Below are 25,488 nucleotides of genomic sequence, written 5' to 3'. Positions count from 1 at the left end.
CAGTACAGTAAGTATAAGAAAGCAAATTAGATAAAATGAAAGGGTTAAAAGGCTAGAAATATAAACAAAGAAACAAAAGGTTTCTTTATGGAAAATATAGGACATAAGTAAAAGAAACACAGCATGTGCATAACTGTAGTTCAACATAAATATAAAGGCAAAAGTTAAAAAATTTAAAAACGTTAAAAAACAAACTTTGCTGAAACAAATTATTTGGTTCTACATACTGAAAGAACACCCTTTATAAAGGAAACTGTCCTTGTATATTCAATACAAACATCTGTTCTTACAAAGTTACTGTGTTCTAAAGATAAAGAATACATAAGAAAAAAAAAAAAAAGAAAGAAAGAAAATCAGGTTGGCAATGTACATTCAAGGCCCAAGGGTATTTATAAGATACTGAAAAAAGAAAGAGCTAAGAAACTTTTAATCCTTGACACCCAAACACACCTCCTTAAACCACACTTAATCTCCAAATAAAGATATTAGCAAGTTCGTGATTCTGTTCAACGCAACACAACCAGCCTGTGCACAGCTGGAAGCACAGGATCCCCCGCCCCACCGCCACAGTTCCAGCGTTTTGTACAAGCCCAACTCTACATGTCTTCCGAGACTCAAGGCGAATTCTTCACTGAGCACCTCTGACAAATCACAAAAACAACCGAGTTACGTGATCCCGAGGTGGGGTGGCACAGGGTGAGGTACCCCATCCCCAAGACAGGAATGGGGGCACAGAAGAACTAGATCAAAGCAACCCATCACACAAACACGAAACCCTACAGCTCCCGCTGCATCTGGGGACTGCAAGGACGCCCCCAGGACTCCGGAGGAGGCCTCGCTGGAGCTGAGAAGAAACAAGAAGAGTGAAACTCTCTTGTGTGCCGGGGCAGGTAAATGGGGGGTTGCGGCCTGGCAGTAAAAGCTCCCAGCGCACTTGAGACTCGGAAGGCAGGGAACGAGCACGAGACGCAGAGTGCGTGGAGAGGGGTGGGGGTGCGGTCAGCACAGGCACGGACCATGCACGCAGGAGGGCGGGGCGCCAGGGAGGACACACTCCAAGGTCTTGAACAAAACGCTATGGTGTTTGGACTTGACCTCGACCCCACCACAAAGACGAGCAGTGGAAGCATTTTCATAAGAAGTGGGACTAGGTGAGAGGTTTTGTTTAGAAAAATAAAGTACTGCGCTTAAGCAAAGTTACTCTGGTTAAATAATAGACTGCTGAGAGCCTGGTCAGCACTGGAGACAGGACACTGGGAGGCAACCGTAACACTGCAGATAGTGAGGGCCTCGCCCAGGGGTGAGGAGGATGGAAAGGTGAAATTTCTAGAGCTTGATGATTGACTGGAAGGAGAAGAAGGACAGGAATGTGTCCAGAGCCTACACAACTGGCTAGAAACTGGCTGGCTGACTTACGGAAATCCACATTTGGAATATTACTCTGCCATTAAAAAGAATGTAATTCTACATCTCTGGGATGCTAAGGGAGGGTTACCACAACTTTGAGCTCAGCCTGGGCATCTTAGTGAGACCCTGACTCAAAAAAGGAGAAATCCTCAGTATTTTAAAAAAGCGAATGTGCATACACACAGGCAACGATTCCAGTAAAGGACTGCTGCGTGAGAAATAAGAGCGGTGTGCCGGGAACTGTGTTCAGTTCTGTTGTTGGGGAAGTCAAAGTGAAAGCAGACTTGCCTGGCCGTGACGTATCTTCCCACAGCCAATTTTGCGCCACAGTGGCATTTGTTTACCTCCTGCTGCTGCATGAGGGATTCTTACCAGAATCCCCTTTCTAGCATAGTTCTGGTGACATCCACAGGCAAGAGATATTCCTGCCAGGCTCAGAGAGCACAGCAGGACAGGTTGATTTTCTGCGGATTCAGTTCCAAGCAGTGTCTAGGCAGAAGGCAGAGCTGGGGTCTGATGCAGGTTCCAGGTGAAGCCCTTTTATCATCCAGGACACTGAGGTGGGAGGCGGTGGAGGTGGCCCAGGGGACTCTCAAGGCATCCATGATCTCCAGTGAATGCCTATGAGCCTCGGGGGTGCTGGTGTCTCTGGGCTTCTGCACTGGCCCTGGCCGTGTGCACCTCCAGGTCCTCTCCCTCCTTGGAAAACCTAGAGTGGCTTTCGACTCCCTCACCAAAGCTGATGGGCACAGAACGTGGTCCTGGAAACAGTCCCAGGAAACAGACTTGCGGGACAGTGCGGGACAACGTGGGACAGTGCAGGAGAGCCAAGTCGTACAGGTTCACCACTCCGATGGAAAGGACACAGCATGGTGGGGGTGCTCATTCTTCTAACTGCACGAACTCGCACTTCCTGACCACACTGGAGAGTAACAGGGAAACTCAGTGAGCCGGCTTTTGTCAGCTGTGGAGCCAGAGCTCCCAAGGAGGCCTCGATTCCAGAAGCCAGGCCTTTTTGGTACTGCAGGTTCAGCTGAACTGAAAACCTTCCTAGGTCCCTTGTGAACATGCAGGGCAGTGATTATGAAAGAGGGTCTGGATGGGGTACCGGGATGTGTGGGCCTGGAGAACCTGTGTCCTCCCATTGCCCTGACCCCTGGGTACCCAGAAGCAGCTCCTCTTCCCTTGCTTGCAGCTGGCTTCTCCAGTCTGAGAGCTGGCAAGGACCTGATCGGGGCGGCTGCATCACAGGGAGATGCCCGTCACCTTAGGACTAGCTCTTCCCGTTATAACATTCATAACTAGGAAGACAGTCTTGGAGGAGAAATGAGACACACAAAGAACAGCAAGGTTTTTGCCAGTAGAGATCTCCAAAAAGTACCTAGGAATTATTTACAGATGTTACCCAGGAATTTCCCTTCATGCCACCAGCAGAAACTAATGCTCAGCTCTTTTGGTATGCAAGTTGGATGCTGGAGGGGCGTGGGGAACCAGCAGGTGCAGGGGACAAAGGCATCATTCACTTGTCCACCAGAGTCTGCAAGGCATGGATTCACGGTCATGACAGTGCGTTATTTCTCCCTTGGTCTATCTGAATCCCAAGTGCCCCTCTCCTTTCCTTGTCCGAAGACATGGGGTAGGCAAGGAGGGCATAAGCTTTTACTTCAGCCTTTACATTAGTTTGTTCACGAGCACACCAGTAACAAATGAACAAAACTGAACATGGGTTTGACGACTTTTGGGTCTCTGTTGAGCAGCACTGGGGCGTCTCCAGTGGCACAGAAACAGGGTTAGTAGAACACTGGGTTGCTGCTGTTGCCTGTTAGTCTCAATCAGGGTCCAGGATACGAAGGATGAGGATTCGACGAGTGTCTTGCCAACTCGATCGCTGCCTTCCCTGGGAACCACCCAACCCAGAGACTCTCTGTATCATGTGGGAGGAGCCTGCAGTGTGGCTCTCTTGTAAGTTCTGGGTTGCCAAACGAGAGAAGCATCCATGCAAGGATTAGAAGGCAGCAGGAGAGCCCACCCTACCCTGGGCTCAGCGGACAGCAGCGCACGATTCCGCTGAGGCAGAGCGAGGCTTCCAGTCCTGCTCCTACCAGAGGCTTCCTCGGCCTGGTCCACCCCGCAGGGGTGCTGCACGCCCCTAAGAGTCTGTGGAAGTTCTTCTAGCTTGCATACCTAACATGTCTAAGTGTTTCCAGGGAAGCCCTGGCTGTATTCACGTGTATACCCTCACATGGGCACAGCTGCCCATCGCTCAGTTTCCATGGGAAATAGGTCCAGGACCCCTGAAGATACCAAAATCCCTGGATGCACAATGGTGCCAGGGGCTGGACAAGGAGAGATGTGACCATCAGGTGGCAGGAGAACGCACAGTGTTATTGGAGCAGCTGCCACAGGCCTGCATGCTGGGAAGGCACTGGCTACATGAGAGGTGCAGGAACCCCAGCAGCCTAGAGGGGAGGGAGGTGTCAGCTCAGTAGGGGAGGAGACACAGATACAGGGAATTCACAGGGCTGCTTCTCCCTCTTGCCGACTGCAGACCAGAGACCTGTCCATCTGCATAACTGCAGGAGCCAGTTCCTTATTATAAGCCCCTCTCTGCCCCTCTTCCTCTCTGTAACATACATGTATGCACATGTACGTATGCAGACCAGCAGGAGATCACCAGATTCCCAGGTGGGGTCACTCAGGAGTGGAGTTCCAGGGCACTGAGCTCCCAGGGGTGCTGGGGTGGGCAGCACCCAGGGAAGGCAGTGATCAAGTCGGCAACGCACTCATTTGACGAATCCTCATCCTTCGTAGCCTGGACCCTGATTCGGCAGCTGGGGCTCTAACAAGCATAGGCTCTGTTCAGCAGGGGCTGAGGGAGCTTTGTGGACTGTGCAGAAGGGAAGGTTTAAATGGCTGAAACTTGGCTTACTCAGGCTATATTTAAAACACCTGGCTATGCTGGGCCGGGTGTAGCTTAGTGGTAGAGAACTTGCCTAGCCTGTGCAAAGCCCTGGGTCTGAACCCCAGTACTGGGGAAAAGTGGGGCTTGCAAAATTTTGAGCTTGGAGCTGGCAGGTTTTTGAGCTAATAGATCTCACCCTATACTGACAAAGCAACCAAGTTAGGAGTCAACACCCAGAGTCTGCCTGTGCCTCATTCACACAACACAAGGTCAGTAGCACCAAAGGGGGACTTTTAGAAAACACAAAATTTGTTTTCAAGGTCTCAGATTTTTGAAAAAATGGAACTTGATTTTTTTTAAAAAAATGAACGAAATTAGAGGCCATCTCGAGTTCAGTCACAACCTTGACGTCTGAACAGTGCCATTCAGTGGGCGGCCTGCGGAGAGGTGAGGGCCTGTTGGAATAAAAGTCACATCGCAGGGGCTGCAAGGCACCTGTGGCTCAGTCTGCCTTCCGCTGAGCTGGATCGTCCCCCGTGGCCAGCCTGAAGTTGCTCACTGACTCAGTCAGAGCAAGCAGCCTCAGGCTCTAATCCAGGGCCGGAGTGTGGAGGCAGAGGCAAGCTTTTCCCTGAAGATCCACGTGGCCATGGCTGGGCCCCAGGTGCAGCCCTGAGGGTAGCAGAGACTTTGAGAGGCAAGGCCTGGTGGGGGGCCGTTAGGTCTCCGGGGTTGTGTCCCTGAAGGATACTGTGGATCTTCTCACTTGCTTTTTGCTTCCTGGCCACTCTTCTACACCTTCTCAATACAATGTGCTGCCACAGACCCAAAACTATGGACCCACCTGATTACTGACCAGAATCTCTAAAACTACAAGCCAAGTTATAGTAAACCTTTTCTAGATACAACTTAATTATCTCAGGTATTTTGTTACAGTGATGGAAAAATAACTCACATATTATATCAAGTCTCCCGGATTTAATATTTTCTTCCCCCAGTACTGGGGATTAAACTCAGGGCCTTTGCACTGAACTACAACCTTGGTCTTTTAAAAATTTTGAGAAAGGGTCTTGCTAAGTTGCCCAGGCTCGGTTTGAACTTGCCGTCTTCCTACCTCAGCCTCCCAGAGTGGTGGAACTATAGGCATGTGCCACCACACCCCACTCCCAGCCTTTCTTCTTAAAATGGTGTTTTACAAAGAATCACAATATTGATTTTTCATAAAGTTAAAAAAAAAAGCTAAGTCAACTGTCAAAATGAAATTGGTCCTGAAAATTAAAATGTGCTCTTCTGAGACTGACAGCAGCCACCAAAGGTAGGATCTGCCAGGGATTCTCTCCCCTGAGTGGGCACTGTGAGCTGTAGATCTGTGCAGTGTTTAAAAAAGAAATCTATTTCTTTCAAGTAAATTATTTCAGTTAAAAATTCCTCAGGCAGCTTTTAAGAACAGAAATCAAACTAAATCCTGAAGATCGGAGAAATAAATCACTTCTTGGGACTTGGATGTTTCCCAACCTGGCCTCCCAGAGGAGTCTTAATTTGTCTCTTTTAAAGAAAGCCTTCGAGCACTTTCTGTCCAGTTCTCCCTGGACATCCACCAGCGCCCCTCCCAGAGCATCTGTGTGCCACAGACCAGCAATGGGCCCTGCCACAAGGCCCTGGGTCAGAGCTTCCACGGGGAGCCTGGTCCCTGAGCAGGACCATGTGGGGAGGGTTCAGCCCATCCACAGGGCAGAGAGAAGGTCTGCTGAGCTCCAAGGATATGTTTTGCTTGTTCAGTATCCAAACAAAAGCCTACTGTACTTCTGCGGCTACAAAATAGTGAAACCACTTCCAGGTAGGGCTCAGGAGTCAGGTGAGCTGTGCCTGCTCTCCTCTTCCTAGGCTGCCTGGTGGAGAAAACAGAAAGCTCAGAGAAGCAGGTGCAGAAGGCACTGGGCTTTGCACGCCCTGGCTGCTGGGAAGTCCTGTCGATTCCAGAGGCTGCATTCATGCAGGAGCCAGAGTCCATCTAGGAGCCACGTTCATGCTCTCAACACAGATTAGGGGGCTTCTTTCTACTCTATGCTGACTTGGTACTCAGGCACTGAATAGTTCCCTAGTAGGATGACTTCAGGCAGAGAACCCCTGAAGTAAGGAAGGGAATCCTCAATTTGGAGAGCAGCATTTTTGGTCATTAGAACAGCAGGTTTCAGGGCTAAGGATTTAGCTCAGTGGTTCCACCACGTGCCTTGCAAGCACAAGGACCCAAGTTTAATCCCTGGTACCAAAACGAACAGCAGGTTTCAGATGCACTGTGGGCCTTCTGACAAAAGCATCTACTGATAAGCCTGGTAAAGTGGTCTGTGCTTGATGTGTGTGGGAAGGGGTCATGGTAAGGATGCAGGATTTTACTTTGGGAGCCAGGAGACCACTGGCAAATCTCAACTGCAGAGAGAACTGTTCTGACATTAATTTGATTTTTAAATGTTTGTGGTATAATCTGTGGAACAAATGCACAGGTTGTGCTCAGCTGGCAGAGTTTAATCACAGGTCCAGGCCTGTGTACCCAGCAGCACAGCTAAGGTCTAGACCTTGTCCTTCCTATCAGCACAGCCATCTTGCTATTCCCCAGCCAGCACCTCTCTCACGATGTCCCCTTGCTGCCTAACAGATCATCACACACTTCATGACTTAAAACAACACAGATTTATTATCTCATGGTTTTGAAGGCCAGGTGTCCGAAGAACTTGGCTAGTGCCTTTCCTCTGGTCTTACAAGGCCAAAGTCTAGGTGTCAGCAGGGCTGTGGTCCCTACTTGTTGTTCCAGAAAGAGAATAAGCTTCTAGGCTCATTCAGGTAGCACAAGGTTCCTGATCTGAAATGGGGGAGCACTGAGTCCTGATTCCCTTGCAAACTTTCAGCCAGACAGAGGATACAAGTGTTCGTTGGTTTGTGCCTTTATCATCTGGCCAGCAATAGTGGATTGAACTCCTTGCACACTTCATATCCCTCTCTCTCTTTATCACCTCTCAGGGTATTGTTTTCTTCTATTGCTTCTAAAGCCTCTGACTTTACTTTGGGCTCATGCAGATAATCCAGAGTAATCTATTTGAAAATCAGCTCACTAGTAGCTATTGTGAAAACCGTACTCCAGCAAATTGAAAAACCTTGAAGAAATAGAAAGACTCCTAGACACTTATGTATTACCACCACTCATCACCAAGAAGATATAAAAACCATGACTCATCCAATAACAGGCAATGAAATTGAAACCATAATGAAAAACCTACTAAGGAAAAACCAGGGCCAAATGGATTCACTGCTGAATTCTACAAGAACTTCAGGGAAGATCTAACAACAATATTCCTCAAACTCTTTAATGAAATTGAAAGGGAAGGAGTAATCTCAAAGTCATTCCTGGAACTTACCATTACCTGGATTCTCGCAAGCACAAGGACCTGAGTTCGATCCCTGGTACCCCCCCAAATAAATAAATAAATAAATAATAAATAAATAAATAAATAGGCAGGCCAGTGAGTAGATGGGTAACAAGGTTAACTGGAATTTCTAACACAATCAGTTAAATGCAAACAGTGGAAGATAACCTGTGTTTATGGCTTTTAAAAATTCCCTTTACTGCAAAAATACATGAAGTCAGATAGAAATGGAATTGCACATCCTTCACAAAATACTCTGTAAAGTGCAATGCGACAGAGCTACAAAGCTCATTCAACACCTGTCATGTCAGCTGTCTACTGCACGATTTCTGTTTCGGAAGTTACCGATCCTTTGTTCGACGGGCAAAACGTAAACAGTGTGAATATTACATAGGTGCTTTAACCACCACTCTTTTCCACATAGGAGTGATACGATTTGGTTTTAAGATTTGTTATATAATGTTGACCGTGGCCAGCTGAGATTCTTTGATGAGACTCGCACATACAACTGCCACATGCTTCTTCTCGTACTGAAATGTTCATCAGTGCTGTGCCATGAGCACATCCACCTGTCCACGAGAGCACTGCATCTGGAAAGCGGGGACTAGGTTATTTCGGACAAATATTCATGGCAGAATATGCAGAGGGAAGGCCTTAGATGATGGCATTATGTAAAAAGGCAGTGAGGAGTTTGGAGGCTGGGCTCAGGGAGGGCTTTTGTGACAAGAACGGTGACGCTAGCTCTTTCCCCACTGGTGGTGTCACAGTGGTGAGGCTGGCATCTGGGAGATGGAGAAGCTGAGCGGAGCTTTCAGTTATTCCAGATCTGGGCAGTTAAAAAACGGAACTCAGGGCTCCCAAAGGAGAGTGACCTCTGCCCACATCTTAGGTTTCTTGATGGAAACCTCAGAGGTTACAACCCAGGAGTCTGAAAGAACTAAAAATAGAACAGCCTAGCAAGGAGCTAAGTCCAGCCTCAAATCACTTAAACCACTGATGGCTTACAAGTTCTTAGATTCTAATGCCTCCATCCCAACTGCTGAAACAAGCTCCTTGGAACAAGACAAAATCATCCAGAGTGCAAAATTGTATCTCAAAATGTTAATATACAACATCCAGGGGGGATTTAGTACAGTGGTTCCAAACCTGCCTCGCAAGCACAAGGTCCTGAGTTTGATCCCCGGTACAACACACACACACACACACACACACACACACACACACTCTCCAGCACCCAAATGAAATTACCAGGCTGATGACAGATCAAGACAAGACAGAAAAATAGGAGAAAAGAAGATGCAGAAAGAGGAAAAAACATCTAGACAGTGGAGTTATAATCACAACTGAAATATAGAAGGTAGAGATTTTGGCAGAGATCTTGAAAATACAGTATAATACCAAGTCAACAGGATGCTGCAGAACTGAAAAACAGAATAACTAAACATAAGAACTTTGAGGTCTGGGTTTGATCTCCATCACCACAAAGATACAGAGTAGTGGGGGCGGTGAGGAGAGGATGAACACAGTGCAGATGTGTAAGGACTAACTGGGCACCACTAAGGAGAAGAGATGACCCGAAAGAGTGGTCACATGAAAGCATCTAGCCTGAAACTCAGACACAGGCAAACTTGGCAGGGTGTGGAGCTGCAGAACCAAAGACCTCAGCCTCAGAGCATAAACAAGTACGGAAGGGAACAGGAGACCCAGTACATGTGAAACAGCTCTAGAAAGAACAGAGACAGAGGGCCAATATTTTACAAGGATAAATGACTGACCGATTTCCAGGGTTTATGAGATAACATGTCACAGACTCAGGAGTGATACGAGCTGTAAGGAGGACAAACGTTAAGACAAACTCACGTTGGAATATTGTAATAAAAGTGCTGAAAACCTAAGATGAATAAAAACATTTTACAAACAAGAAGAATGAAAAAAGCCATATTACTTCCAAATGAGCAGTCAGATAAACAGTTGATTTTCATTCCTGCTTTTTTATCTTATACATTTTGTGGGTGAGGTAAAGGGATCCAACTCAGGATCTTGCTTTTGTCAGGCAGGCACAGTACCACTGAGCTACATCCCCGGCCCTACAGATGATTTTTAAATGAAAATGATGGCCAGAAGAAAATGAAACCATGTCTCAAAGTGTCCAGAAAGAGAAAATGCCAGTCTAAAGGTTTATATGTTGTGAAATTATCCTTTAAAAGTGAAGCCAAAAGGAAAAAAATCAGACAAATAACACTTGAGAGAATTTATGGCCAGTAGATCAACACTAAAGAAAACACTAAAGGAGCTCTTTAAGCAGAAGCAAGCAATCCTAGATTGGCACTCAGACATATGAGCAAGAAGAAGCCGTGGGAATTTTCCATATGTCCAATGACCACTGACCGTACACCAAATAACTCTGCTTTATTATATTTGAAATAGGACTAAATAACGGATGAACATGAGCACAAGAGGCAGGAGGACACAAAGGGAACTTAAAACATTTTAAATTTCTTAAATTATCTGAAATGTGATAAAGCACTACTTTAAGGGAAATTCTGCACTGCACACGCCAGCACCCACCCCATCGCCGCAGTCTTGGTACAACGCCTTGGGGTCTTCTCACCAAAAGAGAAAGCAGAAGACCCATGAGGAGCAATTCCCAGGTCCTCTTCCAGAGGCCTTCTTCCACTCTGCCCTGCAGCTTTCTCGAAGCAGTGCCTCATGACCTCCCAGGCTCTGATGAGCCACGTTCACCACTCACTCAGTAGTCTAGGTTGGGAGTTTGCAGATTCTAGCCTGGCCACTTTTGTACAGCGCATGAGATAAGAATAATGTTTACAGTTTGTGCTGGGGCTTGAACCCAGGGCCTTGTGCATGCTAACCATGCTCTTTTCCGTTGAGTTACCCGCCTGGCCCATTTTTCTACCTTCAAATAATTTTAAAAGAGGAATATGTGATAGTGACCAAACATGGCCAAAATGACCCATTATATGTCCATTTATGGAAAAGTTTTCCTAAACCCTGATCTCAGTATTAATTTTGAGTATCTCAAAATGCAGCACATATTAAAGAAAAATATAGCAAATTTAAACAAAAGACTATACAAGAAGAAAAGGAATAAGGAACAGACAAGGCATAGAAAATAAAACCCCAATACTGAGATAATAGATCTATAACAGATATATCAGGCACTTACAAAGATCAGAACTTAAAGAAATCAACAAAATCAATAGGGAGAATCAACAAAATCAAAAGGTTGCTCTTTAAAAACCTTTAAAATAATCACCTTTGTAAGACTGATCTGTCTGTCTATCATATATGTCTATATGCAAAAGAAGGCAGACACACAGGAACATGTACTGTATGAGTCCATGTAAATAAAGTACAAGAACATGAAAAGCGAATCTAAGATGTTAGCAGGAACATTAGCGGCACAGTTGGGGGCAAGTATATTGCCGTGATGGCAGAGGGGTGAGGGCTGGTGGTCTTATTTTTTATTTGATGTGAAGGACGGCTGCACGGGTAAAGCAAAGTGGCAACACTTGATGAGTATTCATTAAGCCGTACACCGACATCCTTATAATCTTCATGCATAATATTTCAGTAAGAAACTTTAATGTATCATTTTCATATCAAAGTATAGATATGTCTTGTTGAATCTGCTTTGCATTGGTTTTGGCATGAGGTCAGATATAAGGTAGCTGCTTAGAATGTATGTGATTTTTTAAAAAGCTGTTAATTTATTTAAAAAATATAAACCAGCATGCACAAGTACACCCATATGTCGTTTTACGCTTCTGAACCTTTTTAATTAGTTGGAAAATTACAATTCAATCTTAGTTCAAATTTAACATGAAATTAAAAGCAGGGAACTCATTTTTGTAGGCTTAATAATTATTACCAAAATGACTTACGTATGCGAAGGAGAAAGTATGTTAAAGCTGCAAGATCATAACACAAGCGTTTCCATTTCAAAACAAACCATGGCACCACGGCAGTAAGCACAACTGGCTAACAGAGGGCACACAGTGATAGAAGACATAAAACTTTCCAAATATCAGGAACTAAAATTAAATGGTTGTGGAAGTGGCTTTTTCCAAGGAAAAAACTGCACTGCCATAAAAGGCTGGAATACAGATTGTTTAGAGCAGCTCTGTACATAATAGCCAGCTCCGGAAGCCTCTGAGAAAACCATCAAATGGTGAACGGGAAGCCATGTTGAATCCACACAATGGAATAGCAGCGGAGGGGAGCATGGGGCCCCCAGCAGATGGGAGAGGACAGCGGGTGGGGGCACAGGGAAAGGTCTGGCGAGCTGCTGTAAGGCAGGCTGACTCTCGGTAACCATAGCGCATGGAGCATTTCCAAGGGCCAGGAGGAAGGAATGTTTTCACATTAAATGATAAAGAAATCGTACTTTTCTCTCCAGTTTTCTGGAAGAGTGTGTATAGAACTGGTCTAATTTCTTCTTTACACATGTGATAAAAGCATACCGGTGAAACCGTCTTTGCTGTTTCTCTGTGGGAATGCTTTGAACTGTGACTGACATTTCTTGGATAGCTATAAAGTGATCCAGGTCATTTTTTCTTTTTTCTTCTTGGGTAGGCTTTGGGAGTTTGCACCTTGTGAGAAATTTTTCAATTTCATATAAAATTGCTGCATTTATTGGCATAGAATTGTCCTTAAACTTGTTATACTTTTTTAATACCTATGAAATCTGTATTGAGGCCATCTCTTTTATTCTTGATACCTACATTTTGTTTTCCTCCTGATTATCTGGCTAGGCATTAATCCGTTTAACCGAACCTCAAAAAATCTATTTTTGGTTTCATTGAATTTCTCTATTACTGTTCTGTTTTCTATTTTGTTGATTTCTGCTCTGACCTTTGTCATTTCATTTTTTTTTCCTGTTCATGTTGTGTTTGATTTAGTTTTCTTTGCCTAGCTTTCAATGTGGAAACTGAGGTCTTGGTTGAGGCCTTCTCTCTTTCCCATAAAGGTGACATGAGAATTTTTTCTGCCACTATTGCTTGCTTCTTTGAATATTTTTTCTGTCCCTCATTCCCTTTCTTCTTCTTATTTTAGGTTGCTGGCATTTGTACACAGATCATTGATGCTTTTCAGTTTTCTTTAATTTTTCTTTTCTCTTGTTTTATTTTGTGTATTTTCTATTGCTGCAACTTAGCATTCACTATTTTTTTTTCTTAAATACTACACAACCTGCTGTTAATTCTACTGAGTTACTTTTTCATCTTAGATGTGTGGTTTTCACCTTTGGGAGTTCAATTTGGGCTTTAAATATCTTCCATGTCTTGACTCAAGTTTTTGAATACATTGAAAATGGTTGTAGCAACATTTAATGTCCTTAGCTGGCAATTCTAATATCAGTGTAGCTCTAGTTTGGCTTTGACTGAGTGGTTTTTCCTCACCATAATGGTTCACATTTCCTGCTACATTGTGTTCCTGGTAACTTCTGAGTGGATGCCAGACATTTTGACTTTTTTGCTTCTACACTCAATCACGATATCATGATATTATTTCATTCATCAGTATTTTGTATGTACCCTTTTCTCAACACTGCCGCAGAAAAATGCTACGTCTGAAAGTAATTAGCATCATTGCATATCTAGTAATGTGAAGTGTTTTAGCTTCCCAGATTCTCTCATCATTTTCTTGTTTATAGTTTGTGTGAATCAGAATCTAACAATGTGCCTGTATTATCACTGTCTGATCGATCTCATAAGTCCTTTTAAAATCTATAGCAGGGTTTGACAAAGCATGGCCCTCAGTCTGGCTTCCTGTCTGAATAAGCAGGAAGAATCTTCCTGAGCAGGAAGAATCTTGACAGCAGTGCCTTTCTTTCCCCTTCCTGATCTCCCACCCTTGACCAGAGGTTCTTCATGTACTCCTGCAGACACCCAAATGGAAGTTCTCAACAGGGAGCCACAGCTGCCTCTTTCTTGTCGAATAAATGAAAGGATTTTCAACCGATTTTAATTTGCATGGCTACTTTTTACCCTCAGCAGTGTTTAACTGTGTATGGCTCCAGATCTGAGCCACACAGACAGAGGATCTTCTGTCAGAGCTGCTGTTCTTTCAATCCTACCCTCTCCTGGTGACTCAGCGCAGTCCATTCTCTGAGCGCCTACTTGGGGCAGATCACTGCGGCTGGGGTCTGGGGTAACACGGGAGGGAAGAGGGCATCTGACAGCCATGATCTCCAGGAGCCTGGAGGAGACGCCTGTCATCGAGGCAAAGAGGAAGAGAAACTGGTAGGAGCACAGAGGTGAGGGCTCTGTGCACACAGACACCAGAAGACTGAGCAGTGTTCGCAGTCGGCTTTCCAGAGAGGAAGCATTTAATTTCAGGCAGCCAGGATGGGTCTGAGCTTTGAGTAAAAGCAATAAAACAGGCCAATGATGGCACTTGGATTACAGCTTGTCCTGACAGAAAGGAAATGAGGGAAATAAGATCTACTTAATTGATCGCAGGAACAAAAGGAAACTCACCACAAGTGGTGCTAATGGGTCTCGGTTTGTTTTCAAGAGTATTTAAATATGCTCCTTTATTTCATAAGAGAATGTGCCTCCTGAATGGGGTCAGGACCCAGGAGTATCTTAAAAGTCTATTATTGTTTGGCTTTGTTTTGCCATTGTATGTCAAAAGTGTCTAGTTTTGGGACTGGGTAGCTCAGCGGTCGAACCTGTGCTTAGCATGCGTAAGGCCTTGTGTTTATTCTCTAACACACACACACACACACACACACAAACACACACGCACACACAAAACAAACCCCATCAACTGGCAGAGCTCTTCCCAGTAGAGACAGAGCAGTAGGAGGTACAGCCCTGGTTTTCATCTCGCCATTGCTACACTCACTGAGAAGCAGCTGCAGCCCTGGCCAAAGGCCGCGTGGCTCAGGCTCACCAGACCACTGTCTCACACCCACTCCTGCGCGCAGGGCTTGCACACATTAGCCTAAAACCGACCACTTGGCGAAGTGCGAGCAGGGAGTTCTGGTAAAACAGTGGCCCATGCTTAATGCCGGGCAGATCGTGCCCGAGTTCAGAGAAAGAAGACTGGTTGTACACATATGGTACATCTGACCTGGGACAGATTTCTTCCTCATTTTAATTAAGAGTGAGTCTTTTGGTATCTACCTAGTGTATCTTTAAGTCGGTGCCTCTTGCAGGGCCCAAGCATCCTGGGGCCTGCACGGGCACCTGAGGGTCTCCAGGCAGATGCCCGCTGGGCATCGTGGGCCTCTGCTCGGCCCCTTTGGCTCCCTCTCTCCTCCTCTGCTGGCTGCTCCATGGGCAACTCTGTGGCTTCGCTGTAGCTGGATTCCACAGCCAGCCGCTGGGCTATGTGAGAATTTTGCCGGACACGTCCTTTCCTACCGTTATCTTCGCCTTTCCCTGTGTCTTGGATCTACTTCTGGAGCAGTGACGCGGTGTTCTGAGTTAGCACCTGCTGTCAGTAAACCACGGCAAAGTTTTCAGACCCAGTGCAAACGTTAACGGAATCATCTGTCCATACGAATGGCGAGTGGATGGGTGCTGCCTCTGTGTGTGGGCGGAACCAGGAAAATATGTAAGGTGCAAATTTCCAAACCGTGCAGCCTTCAAACTCAAGTGACCCAGGATGGAAAAAGAAGGGGTGCGTGTCCTTAGAGACAAGATTCTTAAGGATGTTTATTCTCCAATTCTCAGGTGGTACATGTACGTACATCTTGAGATGCACAGGTTCCCGGACATCTGTATTTATATCTGTATTTACATCCATCCCCACCCCTCTACCTGTACCTGTACATCTATGTCTAGCTATGTGGTCCAGGCTGACTGCCCCCTCCTGGGCTCAAGCCACCCTTCTGCTTCATGCTCTTTGCTACCACGCCTGTTTTCCTCCCCAAATGTTCTGAAGACTATAATCTAAATGAATGGCCATCATATTCTTTAATTTTACTAATTCAATAGACAAAGACTCTAGCGAATCCTTTTCCTCAGTGCAACCTGGCTGTTTTGCTCAGCTTTTTCTAAAGGTAACTATTTCAATGGGCTTGCTGACAGAACGTCTTGGTAGAGCTGCAAGGCCTAAACTTGACAGTGACTGTAAATGTGTGAGCACCACTTTCTCCTTAGTTAGGGAACTGACACCTCATAAAAACATTGTGTTTTGGTCCTACTCAAAATCTTATTAACTTTTAATATATGGGAAGTGCCCAGACAGTGTCTAGCATAAGGACATTAGCTATTAGTTCTATTTTGAAATAGGTTTTGTAGCCAGTAGAGTATGATTTTATTTTAAAATAAAAGTTACTAAGTCATATAACAAAATGGCTTACTGAAACATTCCTTCAGTGATTGGTGAATACTTTTTTGAATCAATACTGCATTCAAAGTGCTGTATGTTCCAGGAGGGCAGCCGGTACAAAGCCAACTGGGACGTGGAGCCTGGCCTTTAGTGACCTAATTATTTCAAGTGCTCATTCTGAAGCCATAGCACTGAGTCCTGCTGTGCTCTGGCTGAGTAACTTCAGAGCAGTTTCACAGCCTCAGTACTCCCACCTATATGGTGGGAAAGCCACCTTGCTAACTCTTTGTGACAATTAAATAAGATATCACATTTAGACAGCCTCAAGTCTGACAAGTAATAGTTCTTGTACATTTTATGAAGATCTAGAATAGAGGAACTCAAAGGCTCCAGTTACAAAGAAATGATAAGGAGAGGAAAACTGTATCTACCCTGACATGATCAGTGCATGCTAATGCATATGCTGAAATGGCACACTCCTCTCCATTAACAGGTACCGTTATATGTGAATAAACACTTTCTCAAAATGCCCTGTAAATACAGCTATTATTGTTATTCTCTTTGTTTTAAAGAACTTTTAATTTAATGAGAAGAATAAACACACAATGCATTATAAAAGAAGGCCCAGTCAAATGCATGTCACGCAGAAGTCCTCCAAGTTCTAAGGGATGAAGGAGCAGCCATTATTCGGAACTCTTCCTAGACACACACACATGTCACCCATGGGGAGGCAGGTCTGTGTGCATGGATTCTGCTTCTGTCCCTCCACGTCTGCTGTCCCTAGGCTGTCTCTCTGCCAGGGCTTTTATCGACCGTTCTACTCTACTCTCACGGGCCTCCCTCTGCCAATGAAACGGGTTCTTGTCATTGTTGATATTTTTTAACACAAAAGTTACAAAAGCAGTACAGAGAGGGCCCCGTGTACCTTTTTTTTTTCATGTGGAGTCCTGGATTTATTCATTAAACAAAACAGTTCTTCTATACAACGCAAGCTGATTTTTTTGGCAAGGATTAAAAGTACTCTTTAAAAAAATTAAAGTTACAGCATGGATTACATGGAACTCCCCCCAACCCGGAAGCACTTAAGTGAACAATTATGCTACAGCAAAGCTGTCACAAGTACATCAAGACGGCTCAGGACAGAAGGGGGCAGCAGGTCTGGGTCCTCACACCTCCAGGTGTGCTGTGGACAGCAGAGGATGTGGGTCTGCCTTTGGGACCCACGTACCTTCTCTGGAGTGCAGTCCTCTTACTTGTCAAAACCAAAGGCAGGATCCCGTCCCGTAAGACTCCACCTTCCACTCTCACCCCAGGTGGGAGGCAAGGGCCAGCCACAGTAAAGGAGCCCGCATTCAAACCACAGTGAGGTTCGACCTCGTGCAAGTCAGAATGGTCACGATCAGAAGGCCAAAAGACAGTAAGGGTGGTAAGGACATGGGGAGGAGAACTGTCGGTGGGCATGCAAATTAGAACAGTTATGGAAAACAGCATGGAGGTTCCTCAACCAATTAAAAACAGAACCACCACATGATCCAGGTGCCTCCCACGGGGTATACAGCCAGAGGAATAGAAATCAGCATGCTGAAGAGATGTCTGAATATTCTCAGCAGAACTGTTCATGACACCCAAGATACGGAGTCAACCCGAGTTGAACTGATGAACAGGTAAAGAAAATGTGGTCAATTTGCAAAATGGAATATTATTGGCAGGCAGCCAGGATGAACCTGGAGGACATTATGTTAAATGAAACAAACCAGGCACAAGGAGGCTACTGCACAGTTTCACTCATAAGTGGCATTTTAAAAAGTTGAATTCAGATGCAGCATGCAGAATGCCACCAGAGCTAGGGAAAGGTTGTGGAGATGTTGGTCAAAGGATGCAAAATCGGTTCTATATGTCACAGTTACATGTATAGGTATATGTTCACAGTTGTGTGAATATTTCAAAACATCACACTGTACACGATAGATATATACAGCTTTATCCTTCGATTTAGTAATAAATAGAAAAGAAAAGTGAAAATCAGTCCAGGCAGCTGCCCCACAAAGAACATAATTCAGTGCCCCACAGACCCAGTAGGGATCTTGTCATGTTTTCTCCCACCCAGGGTCTGAGCTGTGAATTCAGTGCTGCCCCAAACCCAGAAGCGGGTGGGCTCCTTGCAGGCACAGCCCTCCAGCTCCAGCTCAGGGCACAGGACAAGGGTCTCTCATGCGAAGAGAACGTGGCAACACCCATTTCTCTTTTTCTTCTTCTGTTACTTCCACCTCCCCTAGTTTGCTGGGACCTAGACCTCAAGCAACAATGTGACAGCAACAGGAGACTCTGGCTGGCATCGGTGGGCACCAGAAGGTGGAGGAAGCCTCGTTCCTTCTCTCTTCTGGTGCCGTGTTGCAGTCCAGTCAAATGCGCCAGCAGCAAGGAAAACAAGGCCCTAATTACCAAAGCTGGCTGGAGGACCGCAAAAGTAGAGCCTACAGTGAGAAGACTGGGATCAGGCAGAAGCATGGGAAAGCAGCTCTTTGAAGAGGTTTATGAACACTCAGGTTTGTATTCCTTAGTTGCAAATGCATGGATCTGGCCCTAATAGGTTGAGACTTCAGCACTGAACTAGGCAAGGCTGCTGTCAAATTCCCAGACTGGCCACTAGGTGGCAGACGAGTGAGACAGACTCAAAGCACACCTGGGAGACCTGCCCTTCGAATGGCCATCCTCAGAAGTCTGGAGGTCTAGGCGAGACGACCTTTTCAGAAACAAAAATGGTAACATCTGCTGTAAGAGTTTAACAAAGAATATCAAAGTGTAATTTTCAACATATCCTAATTTAAACGTACTCAGTATCCAGAACAAAACAAAAAACCAACCAACCAAACAAAAAAAGCAAACAGAAAGCGCACAAAATAATCCAACCACAGAAATCTCAATGGGTACCCTGGGAGGGAACAGTGTAAAAGTCTCAGCAAAGGAACGGAAGAGCCAAGGAGACATGCTAGAAATTTAAAAAATTGACAACTAGAATTTTAAGAGGACCTCATTGGGTGGCCTCGACAGAACTCAAATGATGGGAGGAAAGCATGCATACATTTACAAACGTATCAATAGGAATGATATAATATGAATAATATATGAAAAGGTATTGTGACAGGAAGTAAAAAGGACGATAGGAACCTGCAGGACAGGAACAGAAGGCCAAGCTGTGGTATCATCCCCCTCCAGGAGAGGGGAAAATGTACAGCAGAAAAACATTTAAAGAAACGGCTGAAAGTTTGCTTTACTAGGCAAAGATGATCGGTGTAATCTAGAATGTTGGTATTTTAAAGGCGGAAACCCCACGTGATCATATCAACATACTGGGAAGAATACTGTAAAGCAGGAATAGAGAAGGAATTTCTTTCCACCGACCAGAGCATCTACACAAGCCTACAGCCCCATTCTACTCAGTGGTGAAGACCGGATGCTTCCCCTGTGATCAGTCAAGGGCAGGGCAACCATTTCCCTCAAACTTTCACTGGAACTCCTAGGAAGCCACTTAACGTGAAGAAAAATGAAAATGTGTATGTTTGGAGAGTAAGAGCTAAAACTGTCCCTATTCAGAGACAGCATTATTATATATTTTGAAAATACTAAGGAATACACACAAAGAGCCCTCCTAGAACAAATAATTAAGTTTAGCTTTAGTAAACTTTCAGGATACACTGACCAATAAAAGTAAGTTATGTTTCTACATAATAGCAATCAAATGTTGAAAACTGAAAATCTAAAAATTCCATTTGTTCAATAAACAAAATACACATGTGGTAGTTACTTTACTGTCACTGCTGATGCAAAATACCCAACACCCTAAATTAAAGGAGGAAAGGTTTATTTGGCTCACAGTTTGCAGAGGTTTCAGTCCATAATCGGCTGGCTCCAAGGCAGGGTGGTGTGGCAGAGGGGCAACGGCTCATGGTGGGGGCAAAAGACAGCAAAACCAATAAGGGATCCTTCACAGTGTCTCTCTGCCCCTTTTTATCTTATCCAGACTACCAGGATTGGGGTGGTGCCAAACCAATCAGAGTAACAGTTTAACAATCACACACTGTTAATCCCAGCACCACACACTCAAGATGCAGCCACCTCTGAAAAAGCCCTCTGACCACATGAGGATTTGGGGGGACATCTAGACACAAACACTAACATCACATAAATCCAAGAAGACATATATAGGATCTATATGCTAGAGACCACAGAATGTTGATAAAAGAACTCAAAGAAAGCCTAAATAAACAGAAAATATATCTGCCCTCCATAGATTCTGTGCATCATAGGACTGACTTATCGATTTAACATAATTCCAACCAAAATCTCAGTAGAACATTTCATAGAGGTAAGGTCATCATACAATTTATATGGAAAGATAAAGGAAATGGAACAGCTGAAATGCTTTTGAAAAAGAATTAATTTAGAAGACTCATATGACCCAGTTTTAAGACTCACTACAAAGCTTCAGTAATCAATATGGTTACTATTGGTAAAGGATTAGCCCAATGATCAATGGACAGAACTGGTGTCAAGAAATAGATCCCTACAATTAGGGTCAGTTGGTTTCTGACAAATGTGCAAAAGGCAATTCATATTCAATGCAGAAACAGAACAGAACAGCATTTAAAAAATGGTTATGGAATTATTGGATATCTGTATCCATACAAATGTGCCTCACCCTACATCCCACACATTATATAAAAACCACTTCACATTGGGTCGTAGATCTAAATATGAAACATAAAAGTATGAAAATTTCAAAACAACATAATAGAAGAACATCTCTATGAACCAGAGTTACAAAAAGGTCTTCAGACATGAGACTGAACACCAGCAATTTGGACTGCATAAAAACTAAATCCTTCCGCCCCACAAAAGGGAGTGTTAAGAGCATGAAAAGTCCATCATACGCTAGGGGAAACTATTTGCAAATCACATATTTGACAAAGGATTCACACTCAGTATATGGAAGAACTCTCAAAACACAGGTACAAGAAACCAAAGTATCAATGGGCAAAAAAAATGGACAGATGTTTCACAAGAGAGAACACGCGGGTGGTAACAATAACAGTAGAAAGCTTCGCCACCATTAGTCCTTAGGGAGAAGGAAGTTATGGCCACAAAGAAACATTATTATACACCTATTAAAGTGGCTAAAATAAAAACAGAAACAAATACCAAGTGCTGGTGAGGATGTGGAGCAAGGACCTGTCACACGCTGCGGGCGGGAATGCTGTCCTACACAGGCAAACACCAAACACCAGACGCACCCGCGTTCCCACCCCTGTGCATTCACACCAGGAAAATCAGCTCTATATTCACAAAAAAAACCTCTTCTTAAATCCTCACACTCTGGCCTTAACTACCCCAAATTGAAGATAACTGGATGTCCTTCTGCAGATGGATGGATCAACAAACTGTGGTCCATTTTCAGGATGCACCAAACCTCAGAAATGAAAAGAAACCAACTGCCCAGACACCACTTGGACCCGCAGCTCACAGAGCTGTGCTCAGTGGAAGATGCTCTGAGCGACTGCACTCATAGGACCTTCCTGAGCCCACGCAGCTCAGGAGCGGCGATGCGGTGAGTAGGGTGGGGAGAGGCTCACCGCAGACCGCAGACCGAGGGACGGAGTGTGGGAGCCGGTGAAGGGGTCCTGCAGCCCGATAGTACCAACCACACAAGTCCGCTGAAGGGCACACAAACAGATTTTAATTGATCCTCATTTAAACAGGAAAAGTTAAAATGAGAAGAGGTAGCTCTTCCTCCTGTCGCAGGCCGTCTCGAGCCAGGCAAGGCGAGCACTGGCGACAGCTCCGCAGCGGCAGGCAGGGTCTGGGCCCTCCGTCCTTCTGGTGGATCCGCTGCAGGTCTGCCGCTCTGCCCGCCGTTTTATATCTCGGGCGAACATTTGCACCCCCTGCCTGGAGAATTAGGTCAGCACCTAGGGAAGACAGCTGAAATTCCCTAGCGTTCCTCTCACGACAAGTGGGACTTGGACTCACCGCCCCCGCCCACTCCCTCCACACCTGTTTCTCCACCGGCTCTCACTGAAGTTCCCGCCTGGAAGCCGGCAAGAGAAGGCTACACGCAGACTGGGCGCGAGCCACATGTACCACAACCTTTCTGAGCTTATTTTAACCTAATATCCGAGTTGATATAAAATTATAAAAAGTTGAAAGCAAAAAAATGTGCTATTTCCATCTTCTCATAATCTTCCAATAAATAGGTGACTCTTAATTTTCAATAGTTTTAAATGGCTATTTCCATTTCTAAAGATGTCTTGTGATCCATATATTTCCTCTAAGCAACTTAGAGAATTGTTGTGGCTTTCTGATACTTGACTAAGTGTTTATTAACTCCACAGACTGCAGCTTAATACATCTGAAGCAACCAGCGAACATTAGAGCGACTGTCTCCTCTCAGACATCTGCCTTGTTAGCTGGTTCTTTCCTTTCCTTCATTCCATCACCATCAGCACCAATTAAAAAAAAATCAAAACTACACAAAGTAAATCCATCATAGAGACAGACACTGAAGTTTAATGTTATCTTTGATTACAGACAAATACTGAAAAATACCATATGTATGGATGGTAACAGATGACCTAACCATGTGAAAAGATTATAGACAGAAGATAAATTTTGATTTCTTGCTTGTGAATGATTTCCAACTACTCTACTGGCTACCAGGTGGTTTTCCATTGGTAACACTGGCCTAAACATCTTCGTGTCAGCTGAGATAGAGAAAAGAAGCTAAGGTCTCCAATAAAAGAATTTTCTTGAATATTCTAGAATTTCTACTCCACTGGATAAATTTTCTTTAAAAATTATTATTGATAAATGTTGACTCAAAATCCTTAAGAATTAATGAGGCAAAAATCTCTTCTGTGACGTATGGATTTTTACTGTGGAGTTGGTGGATCTATCGCATATCCAAAATAAAGACGGCTATAACAAAAATAATTCCATCACCTATGTCCACTCTTCCATCTCTGGCTGGACAGCATCCAGAGCCGAGGGTGGTGGCGGCATGGGGAGGTCAGCTTACCTTCCAGCAGGTCTCTGGCCAGACCAGGTTCTGCCCCCGTGGACCGAACAAAGTCTGACAGGACTGCGTCCATATCAAGCGTCATAGGCTCATGCAGAAGTGCTGCCCAGCACTCAGCTGAGGTGGGGCGTGGAAGCAGGCTAGAAACCATCCATCTGTGGGGAAATGGAGAAGAGGGCTCACAGGGCTGACCGGTCTGGAACAACTGCCTCAGTCTTCCCGGGAGACACTGTACCACCGAAGCCAAACTGAGCATCTGTGCGCCATATGAGACAGGGGTGCTATGGTCTGAATGTTTGGGTTCCTGAAGCTCATGAGCTGAGACCCAACCTGCCGATGATGATTCCAGAAGGCGGGGCCTGTGGGAGGGGGCTGTGCCTTGAGGTGGAGGCCTCACAATGGCATCATGGCCTTACAAAAGAGGCTGCACCTCCTGCCATGAAGCACACCAAGAAAAGGCACCTACTGCACAGGAAGAGGACTCAGAGCAGATGGCAAATGTGCTGGTGCCTTGGTATTGGGCTCTCTAGTATCCGGAACATGAGAAATGTGTTGATGTTGCTTTTAGGCCTCCTGTTTGTCATAGCGGTCTTTTTTTTTTTTCTTATTGAGTTTATTGGTACTTTTTAAGGTACACAGTACAGTTACATTCATCATTGGGACCTTGTAGCTTTATGTGACAGGTCTTGGTTCTTATTTTTTCCCCTTACCCCTGCCCTCCTCCCTTTCCTATTGTCGTAGCAGTCTTAATGGGCCAAGGCTTGAGGTCATCACTAACTTCAGCGCTTCCGGTCTTAGCATTCCATCAATTTCAGTGACAACTGGTGAGGGAAATGCAGGCTAGATTCTAAAAATGTCAAACACTTAGTACATGTAGAGAGATTAGCGCAGGGTACCTAGATTTCGTATCCTTTTCTGAGTGGCATATACATATCGCACGTCCACAGTGCAGCTCTGCTGCCCACTAATCCAGTGACATCTTTATCTACTTGTCTGCCACCCACCTCACTAACCCTCGCACACCTGGCTACCAGAGACATGCTGGGCTCCTCTGTCACTGACAGAATACCAGACTTGCCCAAGATGGCCAACTGTGGGTGTCTCCGTGCGTGCTCTCTCTCTCTAGGAATCGTCACAGTCATGGTACTAATCTGACGAAATCCATGAAGAACATGGACTCCTAAGTAGAATGACCCCGGTCGGTGGGTGGGTGCAATGACATCACACAGCGCGGGCCTAGGTGACCGCGGCAGCAGCCATTTAATTACGTCATACATGAGAGGGACTCGGGGGCTGCTGGGGGGCGTCCCAGTCCTGGCTGGCAAAGTGCAAATGCGCCCAGACCTGTGTTGATAAAGGGGTCGGCTCATTGTGGCTGTGGCTGAATGTGGTGCACCTCTGCTGTTGTAAGTAAAGTTTTACTGAACACAGCCACACACATTCATTTACATGACGCTGCGTGTGGAGGAGCTGGATAGTTAGAAGAGATGCTGGAGGGCCGCAAAGGCAAATATATTTACTATGTGGGCCTTGACGGAACAAGCTTGCTCACCCCGGGGCAGATGACGGGGAATTTTATACACAGGCACATAATTATCTTTATACTACTGCTCTTGGCCCTTCATATTCCTCCCTGGTGACTGTGGGGAAGCTTTGCTCGGGGGAATTCTGTGGAGCTGGGCACAGCGGCCTAGCATGACTGGCCAGGATGTGGTGTTTCCCCTCCGGGCCCATCTGTGCCTCACATGCTCCTAGTTTTCTAAAAATTAAGAAAATTGTTTGACCTGATGTATATGGCACCAATTAAGAAACTGCCTCCTTCCTTCTCTCCATGGACCAGGGCCTTGGCCAGGAGAGTCTCCTCTTCTGTCGCTGCCACCTGGGGGACAAATCAGAGAACAGGGCACGTTACTCCCTTACCTGGGAACGAGGTGAAGTTGCTTCCTGTTACAGCAGCCCAGCCACTGGCGGAGGGCCCTCGGCCCTTCTGGGGACACAGGCACTTGCTGGCCAATTTTTAAAATGATATATGCACAAGGGCTGCATATAATAATAAAACACGAACACCAGCAGCAGGTTACTGCAAACACTTTAAGGTTCATTATTTATTTACAGCATTTTTTTAGGTCTTAGGTATGTCCCACTGTGGAAAAACAGACAAATTACTACATTGTAAAAAGACACTCTGAATAATTCTCTTTGTGTGATTATACCACCAGCTGGATATGCATTTAGAGTCCCTTGCTTTATTGTTATTTTAATACTGTCCTTTATAGTTAGTTTTATTTTATAGTTTTGTAAGATATGAATGTATTTTATAAAAATTTCAAAAGCAAAGTAAATTCAAAGAAATCTGACTTCCACTTTGCCCCCTCTGCCCTATTCTC

General features: G+C 45.1%; 1 protein-coding gene across 1 annotated transcript in view; it reads right to left on the bottom strand.

Annotated features, from left to right (window-relative positions):
• Otud7a (OTU deubiquitinase 7A) overlaps positions 1 to 25,488 on the bottom strand; it is a 232,499-nt gene that overhangs the window by 64,682 nt on the left and 142,329 nt on the right. The window contains exons 4-5 of the mRNA XM_019209632.2: positions 24,886 to 24,980; positions 23,102 to 23,256 (exon numbers count right to left, since the gene is read on the bottom strand). Coding sequence (XP_019065177.1) covers positions 23,102 to 23,252 — 151 coding nt within the window. The 5' untranslated portion in view covers positions 23,253 to 23,256; positions 24,886 to 24,980. The remainder of the gene's footprint in view (positions 1 to 23,101; positions 23,257 to 24,885; positions 24,981 to 25,488) is intronic.

The sequence above is a fragment of the Fukomys damarensis genome, unplaced genomic scaffold, assembly GCF_012274545.1.
Source record: "Fukomys damarensis isolate Sample0158 unplaced genomic scaffold, DMR_v1.0_HiC HiC_scaffold_7, whole genome shotgun sequence".
NCBI classification, from domain to species: Eukaryota; Metazoa; Chordata; class Mammalia; order Rodentia; family Bathyergidae; genus Fukomys; species Fukomys damarensis.
The sequence above is the reverse complement of the archived record's forward strand: the minus strand, read 5'-3'. Positions and strand labels throughout refer to the sequence as shown.